The 15,932-nt window shown below is 46.7% G+C and overlaps 1 protein-coding gene and 2 long non-coding RNA genes across 12 annotated transcripts in view; 2 read left to right on the top strand and 1 right to left on the bottom strand.

The window, feature by feature from the left end:
• The window catches only part of LOC118377664 (UDP-N-acetylglucosamine--peptide N-acetylglucosaminyltransferase 110 kDa subunit-like), a 36,556-nt gene that overhangs the window by 16,512 nt on the left and 4,112 nt on the right, over positions 1–15,932 (bottom strand). For 2 of the 6 annotated variants that reach the window (XM_052487684.1, XM_052487680.1), the window contains exons 4-12: positions 15,849–15,917; positions 12,013–12,129; positions 10,964–11,043; positions 5,955–6,165; positions 4,519–4,659; positions 1,673–1,773; positions 1,373–1,526; positions 1,050–1,151; positions 491–688 (exon numbers count right to left, since the gene is read on the bottom strand). In XM_052487684.1, coding sequence (XP_052343644.1) covers positions 491–688; positions 1,050–1,151; positions 1,373–1,526; positions 1,673–1,773; positions 4,519–4,659; positions 5,955–6,165; positions 10,964–11,043; positions 12,013–12,129; positions 15,849–15,917 — 1,173 coding nt within the window. The remainder of the gene's footprint in view (positions 1–490; positions 689–1,049; positions 1,152–1,372; positions 1,527–1,672; positions 1,774–4,518; positions 4,660–5,954; positions 6,166–10,963; positions 11,044–12,012; positions 12,130–15,848; positions 15,918–15,932) is intronic. The other 4 variants (XM_052487683.1, XM_052487685.1, XM_052487681.1 and 1 more) reach the window with 3 other exon arrangements.
• Positions 1,798–3,244, top strand: LOC127913916 (uncharacterized). Of its 5 annotated transcripts, none has more exons than XR_008087244.1 (4): positions 1,798–1,875; positions 1,925–1,973; positions 2,121–2,708; positions 2,758–3,244. It is a non-coding gene; the product is annotated as an uncharacterized LOC127913916 (long non-coding RNA). The 5 variants fall into 5 exon arrangements; XR_008087245.1 differs by having other exon boundaries at positions 1,822–1,875; positions 1,925–2,022; positions 2,170–2,708; XR_008087243.1 differs by lacking the exon at positions 1,925–1,973.
• LOC127913914 (uncharacterized) lies at positions 12,119–12,412 on the top strand. Its single transcript, XR_008087239.1, has 2 exons — positions 12,119–12,264; positions 12,296–12,412. It is a non-coding gene; the product is annotated as an uncharacterized LOC127913914 (long non-coding RNA).

The raw sequence follows: 15,932 nt of genomic DNA on the forward strand, positions 1-15,932 counted from the left end.
ACTACTTAACCAAAAATACTGCTCTACGTAATGAAAAGGGTGCCATTTGAAACCTAGTCCAAGGCTCTATTCTAGCATACTACATAGAATGATTGCTAGTATGGACACTGGAACATCACAGCCTGTCAGACAATGACCATAAACCCTATAGCTCCGTTCACGTGGTCCAACTAGACAAGGCAGATTGAAACCAGATCCCTCGTCCATTACGCAGTTACAACTAGCCTGAACCTGACCTTAACATCCAACCATAACCAATCCATGACCGGACCAAGCAGGGGGAAGCCCTGCAAGCAACCCTACCACCTTCTGCCATCTATGGCTGCTTTTAATGTATATTTTCAACCAAATAAAAGACTTAAGGGCTTAAGTTTCCTTAAAATGCACCAGGCGGGTAACTTCCAAGCCATCCCACCTTACCGTTTACCCTTCACCATGCAAGCATCCCAGCCCAACTTACACCTGAATAGAAGGTCAATGCTGTACTTGCTTTGATGAGGGCCTGTACCTTGTCCAGACAGAGGTTGCCGTGCCTCTCAGCGATGGCCTTGCGGAAGCCGTGAGAGAGGGGGTACAGCATGCTGTGGTGGGGGTGCACCGAGGGCAGACGGTTCTTATCCAACTGGTCAGCCACGATGCTCACCAGCTTCTTCATACGATCATCATAGTCTGTCCAGTCACACACAATCTGTGGAGAGGAGAGGACTGCTGTCTAAGTGGCGAGGTGTGTGTTGGTGTGAGAAGTTTTGTGAGGCAGTCTGAAGTGGAACATCTGGGAAATGTAAATCAAAGAGCAGTAAGTTGAGCCTTACTTGGTTTAACTTTCATCGATAGATGAGGATTTGGCCTCGAGCGTATCTGCAGTAACTTGACATAGGAGACTAGTGTGTGAGTGTGAAAGCGTGAGTGTGTGTGTAGTGAGTGTGTGTGTAGTGAGTGTGAAAGCGTGAGTGTGTGTGTAGTGAGTGAGTGTGTGTGTAGTGAGTGAGTGAGTGTGTAGTGAGTGAGTGTGTGTGTAGTGAGTGTGTGTGTAGTGAGTGTGTGTGTACCTGCAAGCAGTGTGCTAGGTTGCAGTAGGCATCAGGGAAGTCAGGCTTCAGTTTCAGGGCTGTACGGTATGAAGCAATGGCTTCTGGGATGTTTCCAGAGTCCTGAGGGGGGAGGGGACAATAACTGAATCATAACACAACTTCCTTTATAAATAAAATACATTTTAATATATCCATTCATTAGAAAACGAATTGCAGACCCAATTTTGTTCTGCGGAATATCAGTGACAAAAGAAAAGTGAAGTCGACTTCACTGCCTTTTGTAGGTCTGATAGGAGTTGATTTAGAATTGGGGTTGAGAACAGAGATGGCAGATGAGTCACCTTGTGTATGGAGGCCAGGTTAGAGTGAGCGTCAGCGAAGGCAGGGTTGATCTGGATGGCTCTGGTGTAACACTGTAGAGCTCCCTGGATATCCTGCATCTCCTTCAGAGTGTTGCCCATGTTGGAGTAGGCATCAGCAAACGTAGGGCTGATTCTACAGACACAAACAATAAAGTAGGACACCAATCAACTCGATTCAGACCCTTGAAACAGCATCCCTATAAGTTGCTTCTGTCGATTGTCAAACCACAACTGATTGAGATGAGAGGGCGAGACGGGGGGAGGAGTCTGTCTACGGACCTGATGGCCTCCTTGTAGTGCATGAGGGCCTCCTGGAGTTTCCCCTGTTGTTGCAGAACGCTGGCCAGGTTAGAGTGGGCCGCAGCAAACTCTGGAAACACCTGAAGACAACAACCACACGTTAAAATACATATTACAACAGAACACTGGCCAGGTTAGAGTGGGCCGCAGTAAAATACATTTTACAACAGAACACTGGCCAGGTTAGAGTGGGCCGCAGTAAAATACATATTACAACAGAACACTGGCCAGGTTAGAGTGGGCCGCAGTAAAATACATTTTACAACAGAACACTGGCCAGGTTAGAGTGGGCCGCAGTAAAATACATATTACAACAGAACACTGGCCAGGTTAGAGTGGGCCACAGTAAAATACATATTACAACAGAACACTGGCCAGGTTAGAGTGGGCCGCAGTAAAATACATATTACAACAGAACACTGGCCAGGTTAGAGTGGGCCGCAGTAAAATACATTTTACAACAGAACACTGGCCAGGTTAGAGTGGGCCGCAGTAAAATACATTTTACAACAGAACACTGGCCAGGTTAGAGTGGGCCGCAGTAAAATACATTTTACAACAGAACACTGGCCAGGTTAGAGTGGGCCGCAGTAAAATACATTTTACAACAGAACACTGGCCAGGTTAGAGTGGGCCGCAGTAAAATACATTTTACAACAGAACACTGGCCAGGTTAGAGTGGGCCGCAGTAAAATACATTTTACAACAGAACACTGGCCAGGTTAGAGTGGGCCGCAGTAAAATACATTTTACAACAGAACACTGGCCAGGTTAGAGTGGGCCGCAGTAAAATACATTTTACAACAGAACACTGGCCAGGTTAGAGTGGGCCGCAGTAAAATACATTTTACAACAGAACACTGGCCAGGTTAGAGTGGGCCGCAGTAAAATACATTTTACAACAGAACACTGGCCAGGTTAGAGTGGGCCGCAGTAAAATACATTTTACAACAGAACACTGGCCAGGTTAGAGTGGGCCGCAGTAAAATACATTTTACAACAGAACACTGGCCAGGTTAGAGTGGGCCGCAGTAAAATACATATTACAACAGAACACTGGCCAGGTTAGAGTGGGCCGCAGTAAAATACATTTTACAACAGAACACTGGCCAGGTTAGAGTGGGCCGCAGCCAACAACCACACAGGTTATAGGGTTGTCCAATCAAAAAGTGCATAATTTGACCACTAGAGGATTATCTAAGATATTAACATATTCAAATCCTTGTTCCAAACATCAGGTCTCTACCATGATCCATTCAAAAGTTATTGGAGTGTTGACAACTTGTAGGCCGGCCAGAATCACAGTGTCGACAACTTGTAGGCCGGCCAGAATCACAGTGTCGACAACTTGTAGGCCGGCCAGAATCACAGTGTCGACAACTTGTAGGCCGGCCAGAATCAGTGTCGACAACTTGTAGGCCGGCCAGAATCAGTGTCGACAACTTGTAGGCCGGCCAGAATCAGTGTCGACAACTTGTAGGCCGGCCAGAATCAGTGTCGACAACTTGTAGGCCGGCCAGAATCAGTGTCGACAACTTGTAGGCCGGCCAGAATCAGTGTTGACCCTTGTAGGATGGCCAGAATCAGTGTCGACAACTTGTAGGCCGGCCAGAATCAGTGTCGACAACTTGTAGGCCGGCCAGAATCAGTGTCGACAACTTGTAGGCCGGCCAGAATCAGTGTCGACAACTTGTAGGATGGCCAGAATCAGTGTTGACCCTTGTAGGATGGCCAGAATCAGTGTTGACCCTTGTAGGATGGCCAGAATCAGTGTTGACCCTTGTAGGATGGCCAGAATCAGTGTTGACCCTTGTAGGATGGCCAGAATCAGTGTTGACCCTTGTAGGATGGCCAGAATCAGTGTTGACCCTTGTAGGATGGCCAGAATCAGGACGACTAAATCAGTCCAGAAAAAAAAGTAGTAATAAAATACAAGTGTGGAAAGTTGCATCGCGTCAGATAGGTAGCCTTAACCTGTCTAGGGCAACAGCCAGTGAAAGTGCAGGGCGCCAAATTCAAAACAAAAATCTCATAATTAAAATTCCTCAAGCATACAAGTATTTTACACCATTTTAAAGATAAAATTCTCGTTAATCCAGCCAGTGTTTGATTTCAAAAAGGATTTACAGCGAAAGCACCACAAACGATTATGTTTGGTCACCACCAGGCCACAAAAAAACACTGCCATTTTTTCCAGCCAAAGAGAGGAGCCACAAAAAGCAGAGAGATTCAATTAATCCCTAACCTTTGATGATCTTCATCAGATGACACTCATAGGACTTCATGTATGTTTTGTTTGATAAAGTTCATATTTATATAAAAAAATCTGAGTTTACATTGGCGCGTTACGTTCATATTACCGGATGTATTACGTTATGAAATCCAACACTTTTACATATCATGGTAATGGTATGTTAGATAAAGACCACCACTGAACTATTCAGAACATGAACAAATCATATTTGTCTTGGTAAAATGTATGTTATAACACAAGGAGGCGAAATGATCGCCAAAGCACGTTTTCACCCACTCTGGGCAGAGTAAGACACCTATAGGTTAAAATACATACTACAACAGGACACTAGCCAGGTTAGAGTGGTCCTGCTGTAAACTGTGGAAATACACCCCCCCCCCCTGAAAAGTTTCAGTCACCACCAGCTTCATGAAATGACACTTCCTTAAAAAGAGAACACTGAGCTGACGTGATTAAGATTGCGAGAAAAAAAAACAAGGGCTTATAAACAGCCTTCCTTTAGGTAAAATACTTTTCAATGCTACCGTCAATGCTTTCGATGAGCATTCTGCCATATAGTTAACTCTCTCACCTCCAGGGCTTTCCTGTAGAGCTGGACGGCGTCCTCGATGTTGCCCTGCTCCCTCTTGATGTTGGCCAGGTTGTTGAGAGAGTCTGCGTGGGTGGGACACAGACGCAGGGCCGTGTTGTAACACTCCTCAGCTTCGGACACCTGGGAGAGGCGGGGTTCGAACCACACATGGTTAAACCAGAGACACACACAGCCAGACACATTCACAGACACCCCACACACAAACACTCACATTCACAGACACCCCACACACAAACACTCACATTCACAGACACCCCACACACATTCACAGACACCCCACACACAAACACTCACATTCACACACAAACACTCACATTCACAGACACCCACCCCACACACAAACACTCACATTCACAGACACCCACCCCACACACATTCACCCCACACACATTCACAGACACCCCACACACATTCACCCCACACACATTCACCCCACACACATTCACAGACACCCCACACACATTCACAGACACCCCACACACATTCACAGACACCCCACACACACTCACACCCCACCCCCACACACTCACACCCCCCACACACACACACACCCCACACACACACACACCCCACACACACACAAACACCCCACACACACACAAACACCCCACACACACACAAACACCCCACACACACACAAACCCCCACACACACACAAACACCCCACACACACAAACACCCACACACACACAAACACCCCACACACACAAACACCCCACACACACAAACACCCCACACACACAAACACCCCACACACAAACACCCCACACACAAACACCCCACACACAAACACCCCACACACAAACACCCCACACACAAACACTCCACACACAAACACTCCACACACAAACACTCACATTTTCAGACAGACACCAAGCCCCCGAGAGGGCCAACAGAAAAGGAAACCCCAACAGACAGATGCCAAGGCCCAGAGGGGGCCAACAGAAAAGGAAACCCCAACAGACAGATGCCAAGGCCCAGAGGGGGCCAACAGAAAAGGAAACCCCAACAGACAGACGCCAAGGCCCAGAGGGGGCCAACAGAGAGGCAGAACAGAGAGGCAGAACAGCGACGGCTAACGGACAGCTAACGGACAGCTGGAACCCATATCAATCTTAATCTATTTGCAGCTGAACAGAAGACATCTAAGCATCCCAAAACAATCTTTGTCGAGAGTAGTGGTGAAAGGGATAGCCGCAACAATCACGAAGAACAGTGTGTCATGCATATCCATCTAACCACACCCCAGTCTGATCTCTGACCACCGTCATCTCCTAAACTGGGTCAAGGAGGACATGGCATGCACAGGGCACAGTGAACTGCTGCGGCCTGCTGGGACAGCCGTGCCTCTCACACTGGGAGTAGGGATGCAGAATAACGGAGCAGTCGCTCACTGCGTGGACACACACACACACCGTGTTCTTCCTTACATTGCCCTTCTCCTTGAGGGCGTTGGCCAGGTTACAGTAGGCGTCGGGGAAGTGGGGCTGCAGCTCGATGGCGCGGCGGTACGTGTCGATGGCCAGATCGATAAGACCCTGCTCGTAGTAGACGCATGCCAGGTTGCCGTGGACGACTGCGTGGTTGGGGCTCAGGCTGAGGGCCCGCAGGTAGCCAGCCACCGCTCTGAATGGTTGGAAGAAGAGAGAAGGGTGGGTAAACTACTGGTAACAATTAAGGCAAATACTACTAAAGGCTGAACACTCAGAGGTAGCCCACCACCGCTCTGCAGAGCAGAGAGGCACTAGTGCTACTGAGCTGTAGTAAAATTAGTCTTTGTGAAGATGGCGCTGTACTGGATGGCCTCCGTTTTTCCAACTTTGAGATTATTTGGCACTTTATTTTCCCTAAATGTATTCGCTATCATTCTTACAAACGGACAACTTTTGAACATCAGATCGGCAGTTACTGTATTCCGGCTTCAACTTATCTGCCCTGGACTCTTCATGTTATTCCGACCAAATTCAGGCTACCCAAGAGGTAACACCAACATTAGAGGTAAGGGGGGGGGGGTCATGGAGAGATTAAGGTGAAGGGAGAACTTGCCATCTCTTCTCTACATTCTACTAGTCACTTGATAGAAAGAATCTCTGATCAAAGATTTGCTACCTACGGGACCCAAAGCTGAAATGGTCTCTGCTTTTCTGAAACATGACTCTTGGGCAAGATGCCCCCTCAAGGCTATTCAACTCCATTTGGGCTGTCACACCCCCCCAAAACAATTGTAAAACGTATTTTTCCCAATAAAAGACACAACCTGCGTTTTAATAATATCAACCATATGTAGGCTACTGAGCTCATCTGATGCTTTAAGCACACTGGTTAAATAACACAAATGACTGAAGAGAGCCTAACCATGAAAAAAAAAATAGTATCTCAATGTAGCTTATTTGAAAAATCTTTACAGCTCTCTTTCAATAAAGACGCAGCATTAAAAAAAAAAGAAAGTAGTAATGCTCTGATCCTATAGAAACGTCGTAAAACAGGCCTACCGGTTTTCTTTTTATCCCTTGCACAGATAGTGGTAGGTAGTTCCAGACATGTCTGTCCGGAGCTCACTGGGAAACAAGATACGAGAATATTTTATACAATTAGCAAGTTTGCTATCGTGAACTTCAGGCCGGACCCAAGTTAAGTCGATACAACGTTCCAAGTTCCTTGCAGACAGGCCATGCTAGCCAATGTGATTTATACAGCCTGTCAACCACACAAATCGACCCATCGACTAAATGGGGTCAGCCCTACACTCAACGGATTCTCCATTCACCGTGTCGACAGGATAGTGGGAGAAATAGAGGGGGGGCTTTTGCCACTTCGACAACTGGTGTGCAAACTAGAGCGTGGTGGAGGTGTCGACTCATTGTTCACCAGTTTTGAAATACATGGTCAAACGCTGCCCCTTTTCCTTCCAGAGGCTGCTTTTCAGGTTTTATTCTGCATCATTAAGACACTTGATGCCCAACTTCCATCAACAAGTCTCCCTTGCCACGTGGCACAGTCATAGGATGCCACCTTTCCAACAAGTCAGTCAAATTTCTGCTCTGCTAGAGCTGTCCCAGTCAACTGTAAGTGCTGCTATTGTGAAGTGGAAACATCTAGGAGCAATTATGGCTCAGCCCCGACGTGGTCGTCCACACAAGCTCACAGAACGGGAACGCTGAGTGCTGAAGCCCGTAGTGCAAACATTTTTTATTTTTTTATCTGTCCTTGGTTGCAACACTCACTACCGAGTTCCAAACTGCCTCGAAGCAACGCCAGCACCAGAACTGTTTGTCGGGAACTTAATGAATTCAGTTTTTAATGGAAGATCACCATAAGCAATGCCAAGTGTCAGCTGGAGTGGTGTAAAGCTCATGGTTTTCATGGTTCGGGCTACGTTCCTTAGTTCCAGTGAAGGGAGATCTTAACGCTACAGCATACAATGACATTCTAGACAATTCTGTGCTTTCTACTTTGTGGCAACAGTTTGGGGAAGGCCCTTTCCTGTTTCAGCATGACAATGTCTCTGTGAACAAAGCGAGGTCCATACAGAACTGGTTTGTTGAGATCGGTGTGGAAGAACTTGACTGGCCTGCACAGAGGCCTGACCTCAACCCCATCTTACACCTTTTGAGGTGAATTGGAACTGAATTGGGCTGCAAGCTAGGCCTAATCGGCCAAAATCAATGCCAGACCTCACTAATGCTCGAGACTGAATGGAAGCACGTCCCTACAGCAATGTTCCAACATCTAGTGTTTAGTGAAGAGCACTTTTTGCCAGTCCTGTCTGGTCCAGCGACGGTGGGACTGTGCCCATATGCAACGTTGTTGCCAGTGATGTCTGGTGAGGACCTGCCTTACAACAGGCCTAAAAGCCCTCAGTCCAGCCTCTCTCAGCCTATTGCGGGCAGTCTGAGCACTGGAGAGATTGTGCGTTCCTGGTGTAATTTGGGCAGTTGTTGTTGCCATTCTGTACCTGTCCCGCAGGTGTGATGTTCGGAAGTAACGAACCTGTGCAGGTGTTGTTACACGTGGTCTGCCACTGCGAGGACGATCAGCTGTCCGTCCTGTCTCCCTGTAGTGCTGTCTTAGGCGTCTCACAGTACGGACATTGCAATTTATTTCCCTGGCCACATCTGCAGTCCTCATGCCTCCTTGCAGCATGCCTAAGGCATGTTCATGCAGATGAGCAGGGACCCTGGGCATCTTTCTTTTGGTGTTTTTCAGAGTCAGTAGAAAGGCCTCTTTAGTGTCCTAAGTTTTCATAATTGTGACCTTAATTCCCTACCGTCTGTACAGGTGCATGTTCATGCATGGGAAACAGTATGGGAAACGGTGTTTTAACCCTTCACAATGAAGATCTGTGAAGTTATTTGGATTTTATTTTCCATAACCAAAAATATTGCATTTTCAGCTAGTGGACAAAACCGAAAGTATGAGAAGAATAGAAATAGGGCACATAGAACAGTTCTACATCTTGGATTTAAATTCAATGAGAAAGACAGATCGGTAACTCACATTTCTACGTGAATATGGTTGGGTCGCCAAAAAGTTATATATTCCAGCTTTAAATAAAAGGTTAAATACTACAGAAAGTCAGATTTTGTACAATTTATACAATATAAAACATACTTACCCACAAGATACTATACTACCCTTACAAACCAGAACCAAGGTTCGACAAAAGCTCTACTTGCGGCAGAAACATTGGGTTTGTTTGTGCGCTGCTGCTATTACCTACCCACCACCAAATCTACAGCTACTACCCACCACCAAATCTACAGCTACCACCCCCCACCAAATCTACAGCTACTACCCCCCACCAAATCTACAGCTACCACCCCCCACCAAATCTACAGCTACCACCCCCCACCAAATCTACAGCTACCACCCCCCACCACAGCTACTACCCACCACCAAATCTACAGCTACTACCCACCACCAAATCTACAGCTACCACCCCCCACCAAATCTACAGCTAACCACCCCCCACCAAATCTACAGCTAACCACCCCCACCAAATCTACAGCTAACCACCCCCACCAAATCTACAGCTAACCACCCCCACCAAATCTACAGCTAACCACCCCCCACCAAATCTACAGCTAACCACCCCCCACCAAATCTACAGCTAACCACCCCCCACCAAATCTACAGCTAACTACCCCCCACCAAATCTACAGCTAACTACCCCCCACCAAATCTACAGCTAACTACCCCCCACCAAATCTACAGCTAACTACCCCCACCAAATCTACAGCTAACTACCCCCACCAAATCTACAGCTAACTACCCCCCACCAAATCTACAGCTAACTACCCCCACCAAATCTACAGCTAACTACCCCCCACCAAATCTACAGCTAACTACCCCCCACCAAATCTACAGCTAACTACCCCCCACCAAATCTACAGCTAACTACCCCCCACCAAATCTACAGCTAACTACCCCCCACCAAATCTACAGCTAACTACCCCCCACCAAATCTACAGCTAACTACCCCCCACCAAATCTACAGCTAACTACCCCCACCAAATCTACAGCTAACTACCCCCACCAAATCTACAGCTAACTACCCCCACCAAATCTACAGCTAACTACCCCCACCAAATCTACAGCTAACTACCCCCCACCAAATCTACAGCTAACTACCCCCCACCAAATCTACAGCTAACTACCCCCCACCAAATCTACAGCTAACTACCCCCACCAAATCTACAGCTAACTACCCCCACCAAATCTACAGCTAACTACCCCCACCAAATCTACAGCTACCACCCCCACCAAATCTACAGCTACTACCCACCACCAAATCTACAGCTAACTACCCCCACCAAATCTACAGCTAACTACCCCCACCAAATCTACAGCTACCACCCCCACCAAATCTACAGCTACCACCCCCCACCAAATCTACAGCTACCACCCCCCACCAAATCTACAGCTACTACCCCCCACCAAATCTACAGCTACCACCCCCCACCAAATCTACAGCTACTACCCCCCACCAAATCTACAGCTACTACCCCCCACCAAATCTACAGCTACTACCCCCCACCAAATCTACAGCTACTACCCCCCACCAAATCTACAGCTACTACCTACCACTACTACTAAATCTGCCTACCAGCACAAGAGCTACTACCACCACGCATATGGTTCTGTGTGTGTTTGACTTTCTTCAAAATGTAATTACAAGGTGTCAGAGCGTCATACCAAGATATGCGTCCCAAAATGGCACCCTATGCCCTATACAGTACACAATTCTGACTGGAGCCCTACGGGACCTGGTCAAAAGTAGTGCACTACACAGGGAATAGGGTGTCATTTTGTACACATTCCCTATTATTAGCCTAAGACTCACTAGGTGAATTGAGGATAATTAGGACTGAACGAGGGAGTGTCTTCAGGTGTAACTGGTTATACCATGGGAACAGTCTCTGACCTGTCAAAGATGCGAGCCTCTTTCAGAACGTTGCCCAAGTTGATGTAGGCATCCAGGAAGTTGGGATCCAGAGTCACAGCCTGACAAACACCCATAAATACATCAAAACAGACAGGACATACTGTATTAGAAGGGTGTTAAACATTTCCTCCCAACACCAGTTGTATTGTGGAAATATTTCAGATTAATAAAGTTCCTTTTCAATTTAGAGTAATTAACACAATGCTTAGCATATTTATATACGTTTTCCCATGTTATCCACACGATTTAGAGTAATTAACACAATGCTTAGCATATTTATATACCCTTTCCCATGTTATCCACACGATTTAGAGTAATTAACACAATGCTTAGCATATTTATATACGTTTTCCCATGTTATCCACACGATTTAGAGTAATTAACACAATGCTTAGCATATTTATATACCCTTTCCCATGTTATCCACACGATTTAGAGTAATTAACACAATGCTTAGCATATTTATATACCCTTTCCCATGTTATCCACACGATTTAGAGTAATTAACACAATGCTTAGCATATTTATATACGTTTTCCCATGTTATCCACACGATTTTAAGTGTTCTATTTGTGACACAGGTTGGTCACAAGTTATAATGCTGGATGTTACTCATATCTGTTGAAAGGGACTGATGCTAGACTGCAGTTTCAAGGAGACTGATTGTTGTTGTATTCTGTGGATAGCAGCCGACAAGGTCTTGGCTTTCTGGTGCTGTATAATTACGATAAGGACCTTCTCTGCGAAGGCCAAGCTAAACATTCTCTCTGCTCCTGTTGCAACTTGAATTAAACAAAATAGATTTTCTGATTGACTATATCCACCACTGCGCTCGCTTTTGTTCACCTAAAAAAAATCCCCTTTAGACCAGTGAACAGGGACAGAATATTCCACAGTACTCTACTCTAATAGTATTGTGTGTGAATTATCAAATGTTTCAGCCCAGACATGTATCATTAGTCAGTGACACTCGACTATCCTGGTCTGTCCTTTGTTTTTACATCATCGGCTGGGTAGAAAAGTCTCACCTTCTCAAAGTGGTGTATGGCCAACCATATCTCTCCCTGGGCGTTGAACACACAGCCCAGGTTGCTCCACGCCACCGCAAAGTTGGGCTGAGTCTCAATAGCCTTCAGGTAACACGCCTTCAATGGGTTAACAATCAAAACCAGAGGAAGAGGAGGAGAGGAAGAGTAGTGGTAGGTAGGAGGAGAGGAAGAGTAGTGGTAGGTAGGAGGAGAGGAAGAGTAGTGGTAGGTAGGAGGAGAGGAAGAGTAGTGGTAGGTAGGAGGAGAGGAAGAGTAGTGGTAGGTAGGAGGAGAGGAAGAGTAGTGGTAGGAGGAGAGGAAGAGTAGTGGTAGGAGGAGAGGAAGAGTAGTGGTAGTAAAAATCAAATAAAAATTGTGGGGGAAAAATCAAATAAAAAAAGGGCAGAGGAAACAGAATTAGTAACCGTTCTCAGCTAAAGCAAAAAGTGAGTGTGCAGCATGGGCTCGCCTGCGCTGAAATCTGCGGCGCTAAGCTGCCTTGCTTATTCCTACGCTGCGCAGATCCAACCAGCACCCACACGCAGACCGACATTCTGCAGTTATCAACATGGCCTCTTTCACAACACGAGGAACCGAAACGACTAGACACTAGACTTTTCTTCTGTTTTGTTATGAAAATGTACAGCCCTTAAGCTGCTGATATGAGTGAAGGAAAATACCTAAATTATATTCAAATGTCTAAAACAACCAGTAACTTTGTTAGTTGCAGTCTATTTGATAGCTGTATCTCTCACAACCTTGAATGGCGGGTGCTGCGTGCAGGTGGAGGTCCCTGTAATGCGTGCGCACAAAAATCTATGTGGGCCGGGCGTGTCCTAGGTGTGTGTCTGACTACAACCAAAGTCACCCCGCACGCCACCGACCCTGCTGCTGCTTAGCAACACAAGGTCATTGTTCGCCGCAGCTGAGCTCGCTGACCCCGGCCGCCTTGCGGACCGGCTGCAGACCCAGAGTCCCGGGAGACGCCCTGCTTACCCAGACTGTCACACTCTGTACCCACAATGCCTTTCAGAACCAACGTGCGGCAGGGGAGAGGGTTGGGGTTAGAGGTCATTGAGACCTCAGCCAAGCGGCTGATTAGACAGAGAAGGGGAGTTTTAAATTTAGGGGCATCAAGACGGCCAAGTGTCTGACACCCTAAGAGGACAGGAGAGCTGATCTACCACCAGAGCCCAGGGACTGCTCTGCAGGGCAATGCGGAAATAGGAGTTGTTTTAGAGAGACAAATTGTGTCCTGTTGGAGTTTGGGGGTACGCTGGGTGCCAGGCTGACAGAGGGCGTCAGGGGGAGGGTCTGTACCCAGCAGGCCGGGGGGGGGAGTGGGGGGGGGAAGCGTCGCTTGAGCCTGAGGCCTTTTTGGCCTTGGAAGGTTTGTTCGCTGCGCAGCCCCTGCGTTACTGCACACTCACAGCGCAGTCTGCACCATCGGCAGAACGCTGCAGCTCCAAAACCAAGAAGGAAATCAAATCAACAGGAAAAAAAACGCAACCAACAAGTCAGAGTTAGATGGTTCTTTTTCTTTAAATTCATATTTTCCCGCTAATTGCTTCCATGTTTGTATATTTTTGGAATTTATCGATATAGGTTTTGGCCGTTGTTGTCATGGTAATTTAAGGTATTTAAAGGAATGCTTACTGTACTTCTCTTTTTGTTTTTGTTTGTTTTACTGTTCTTTTCTTGTTTTGTTTCTCTGCTCTTCAGAGGAAGCCACAAGACAGAGGCATGACGTAGTAGTAGTAGTTCGTGGGGTTTTCTTTTGCTGGCAGTTTACAAACCCGTTACCACATTGTTTGGACTTTGTCAGAGGGGAGGGCGGCAGCCTCAGCAGCTGGTGGTTGAGGACTGATGCTGCCCTAGTGATCCGTGTTTCAGCCAGGGCACCTAGGGTACGGTAGCAGGAGTAATGTCATCACCCACCTGAAACAACCTTCTAAATAACATCATCAGTTGTGGGAAAAAAAACCCAAGAGACAAAATAAAACAAGAGCGTTAGTAAAAGTTGGCAAACAATACATTTTTTTTCTTCCTCTCATATGGAAATTAAATAAAACATCCCAAGAAATAAACAGCACTAAAAATAAGACAACCTGCTCTGTTAACATTCATGTTTATTTTCCAAGGGGGAAAAAAGTTGTTTTTCGGGGGGTGTGGAGGTTGGCACGAGGGAAGAAAGGCTTCGATAAAATGTGTTATCAACCACTAATATTAATAGTTTGGCCAAGCTAGGAGAAAGGAGGGAGGATAACTAGCTTGATCTTCATCAAATGAACTGATGACATTTCTTTGGGAATAATATGTCATAGCATACGCTCTCCTTCAACATCTTTTTTAAAATTATACTTGGTCTTTTCTTTGTCCTGTTGTGCTTGAATCCTGGCCAATGGGGAGTGAGAAGAAAAGCCTTGGCTGTGTAATGTTTGGACATCTAGAAGCCTCCATAGGTAGCTCTGAAATAAAGAGGGTTTCTCTCTAACCCAGCCAACTGAACGCGGGCGGCGGAGTGCAGATTGTGAGCTGTCTGCCTGACGCAGCATCAGACTACTACGGGCTCTTGTAAGGAGGGGTGTGTGTGAGAGATAGGGTATGAAAACGTGGTACAGTCCTGACTATTCTATTAACCCACTCTTACAGCAGGGACAGTCAGATAAGATAACCAGTAGGGGGGTGGGGGTGGAGCCTCTGATTGGGGTGTAGCTGGGGTGTCAGGAAGGCAGCTCTTAGCGCCACACTCCACCGGACCTAGCGAGCGCGCGGGGGGGAGGAGCAACAGCGCAGGGATGGCTGGCCTGGCAGCTCCCTGGAGCTCCTCCCCCTTCTGGCACCAAATAAGATGGCCTGGCACCAGGTCACCTAGCAAGATGTCAACTCCACAGCTCCAGCTTTCACCCAACCCAGGGAAGGTATAGATATCGTATCAGGGAGATGAATAGAGATATCACAAAAAAAAAAAGAGCCAACGTATACATGGCTTAGGGTCAAAGGGCACTCCATAAAATACAAGACTAGCAAATCTGCATGGGTACGGAGTAGTGGGAAAACTGGACTGATTGGCGGAGCTGTCGATTTGTTGTTAAATAACTGGAGTAATGTGGTTTGGTTAGAGGCCATCTTATCTGTTGCATTGCAGAGATGAACTATCTTCATCAGTTCATTTATCCTTCCAAGACCGAGCCAGCATTATCCCTCCAAAACCACCTTCATTTTTAGCATTTCAGGAGTTTTTAAATGGGAAGAGAAAGAAAAAAATCCATACCAGAACCCTCATTATTGCTAGCAATTTGAAAAGCCCAGCCTTTCTTCCTGTGAGGGGAGGGGAAATGACCTGAGGTTGAGAGGTCAGAGCATTGTGAGAGGAAGCAGGGGAATTGTGTGGGGGGTGTTGGAAGTGGAGTTCAACAGGAACAAAGTATAAAGCAGTCTGAAAAGTCACTTACAGGGAGAGGAGAAAAAAAAGGGTTTAATGGGTTGGGGGTCTAGAGAATCCCTAAAAAAAAAAAAAAAAAAAAAAAAGTCTCATAAGAGGGATGGGGAATCTGCCCAGAGCCAGGGTGTACTGGGGTGGGGCCTGCCCAGTCCCAGGGCGATAGGACCTGCCCAAGGCGTAGTTGGGGGGGGGGCCTGTGATTGGCATTAGGGACAGAAAAATCACACTCAAGTGAATAAGTAGAGTGGGGGGGTGGCAAAGAGCACTGGCTCAAGGGGGGAATAGAACTGACAAACAAAATATCTACAAAGAAATCAAAGTACAAAGTAAAGTTTTAAATAAAAGATAGATAAGCAAAAAGCTGTGCCGGTGTCAAGCCCCTGGAACATACCTTAGCCTCTTCCAAACGCCCCAGCGCTTTCAGCAAGTTCCCCAGGTCGCTGCGGACACAGTACAGATCCTGAGGGACAGGAAA

The sequence above is a fragment of the Oncorhynchus keta genome, chromosome 30 (genome assembly GCF_023373465.1).
Source record: "Oncorhynchus keta strain PuntledgeMale-10-30-2019 chromosome 30, Oket_V2, whole genome shotgun sequence".
Classification (NCBI taxonomy): domain Eukaryota; kingdom Metazoa; phylum Chordata; class Actinopteri; order Salmoniformes; family Salmonidae; genus Oncorhynchus; species Oncorhynchus keta.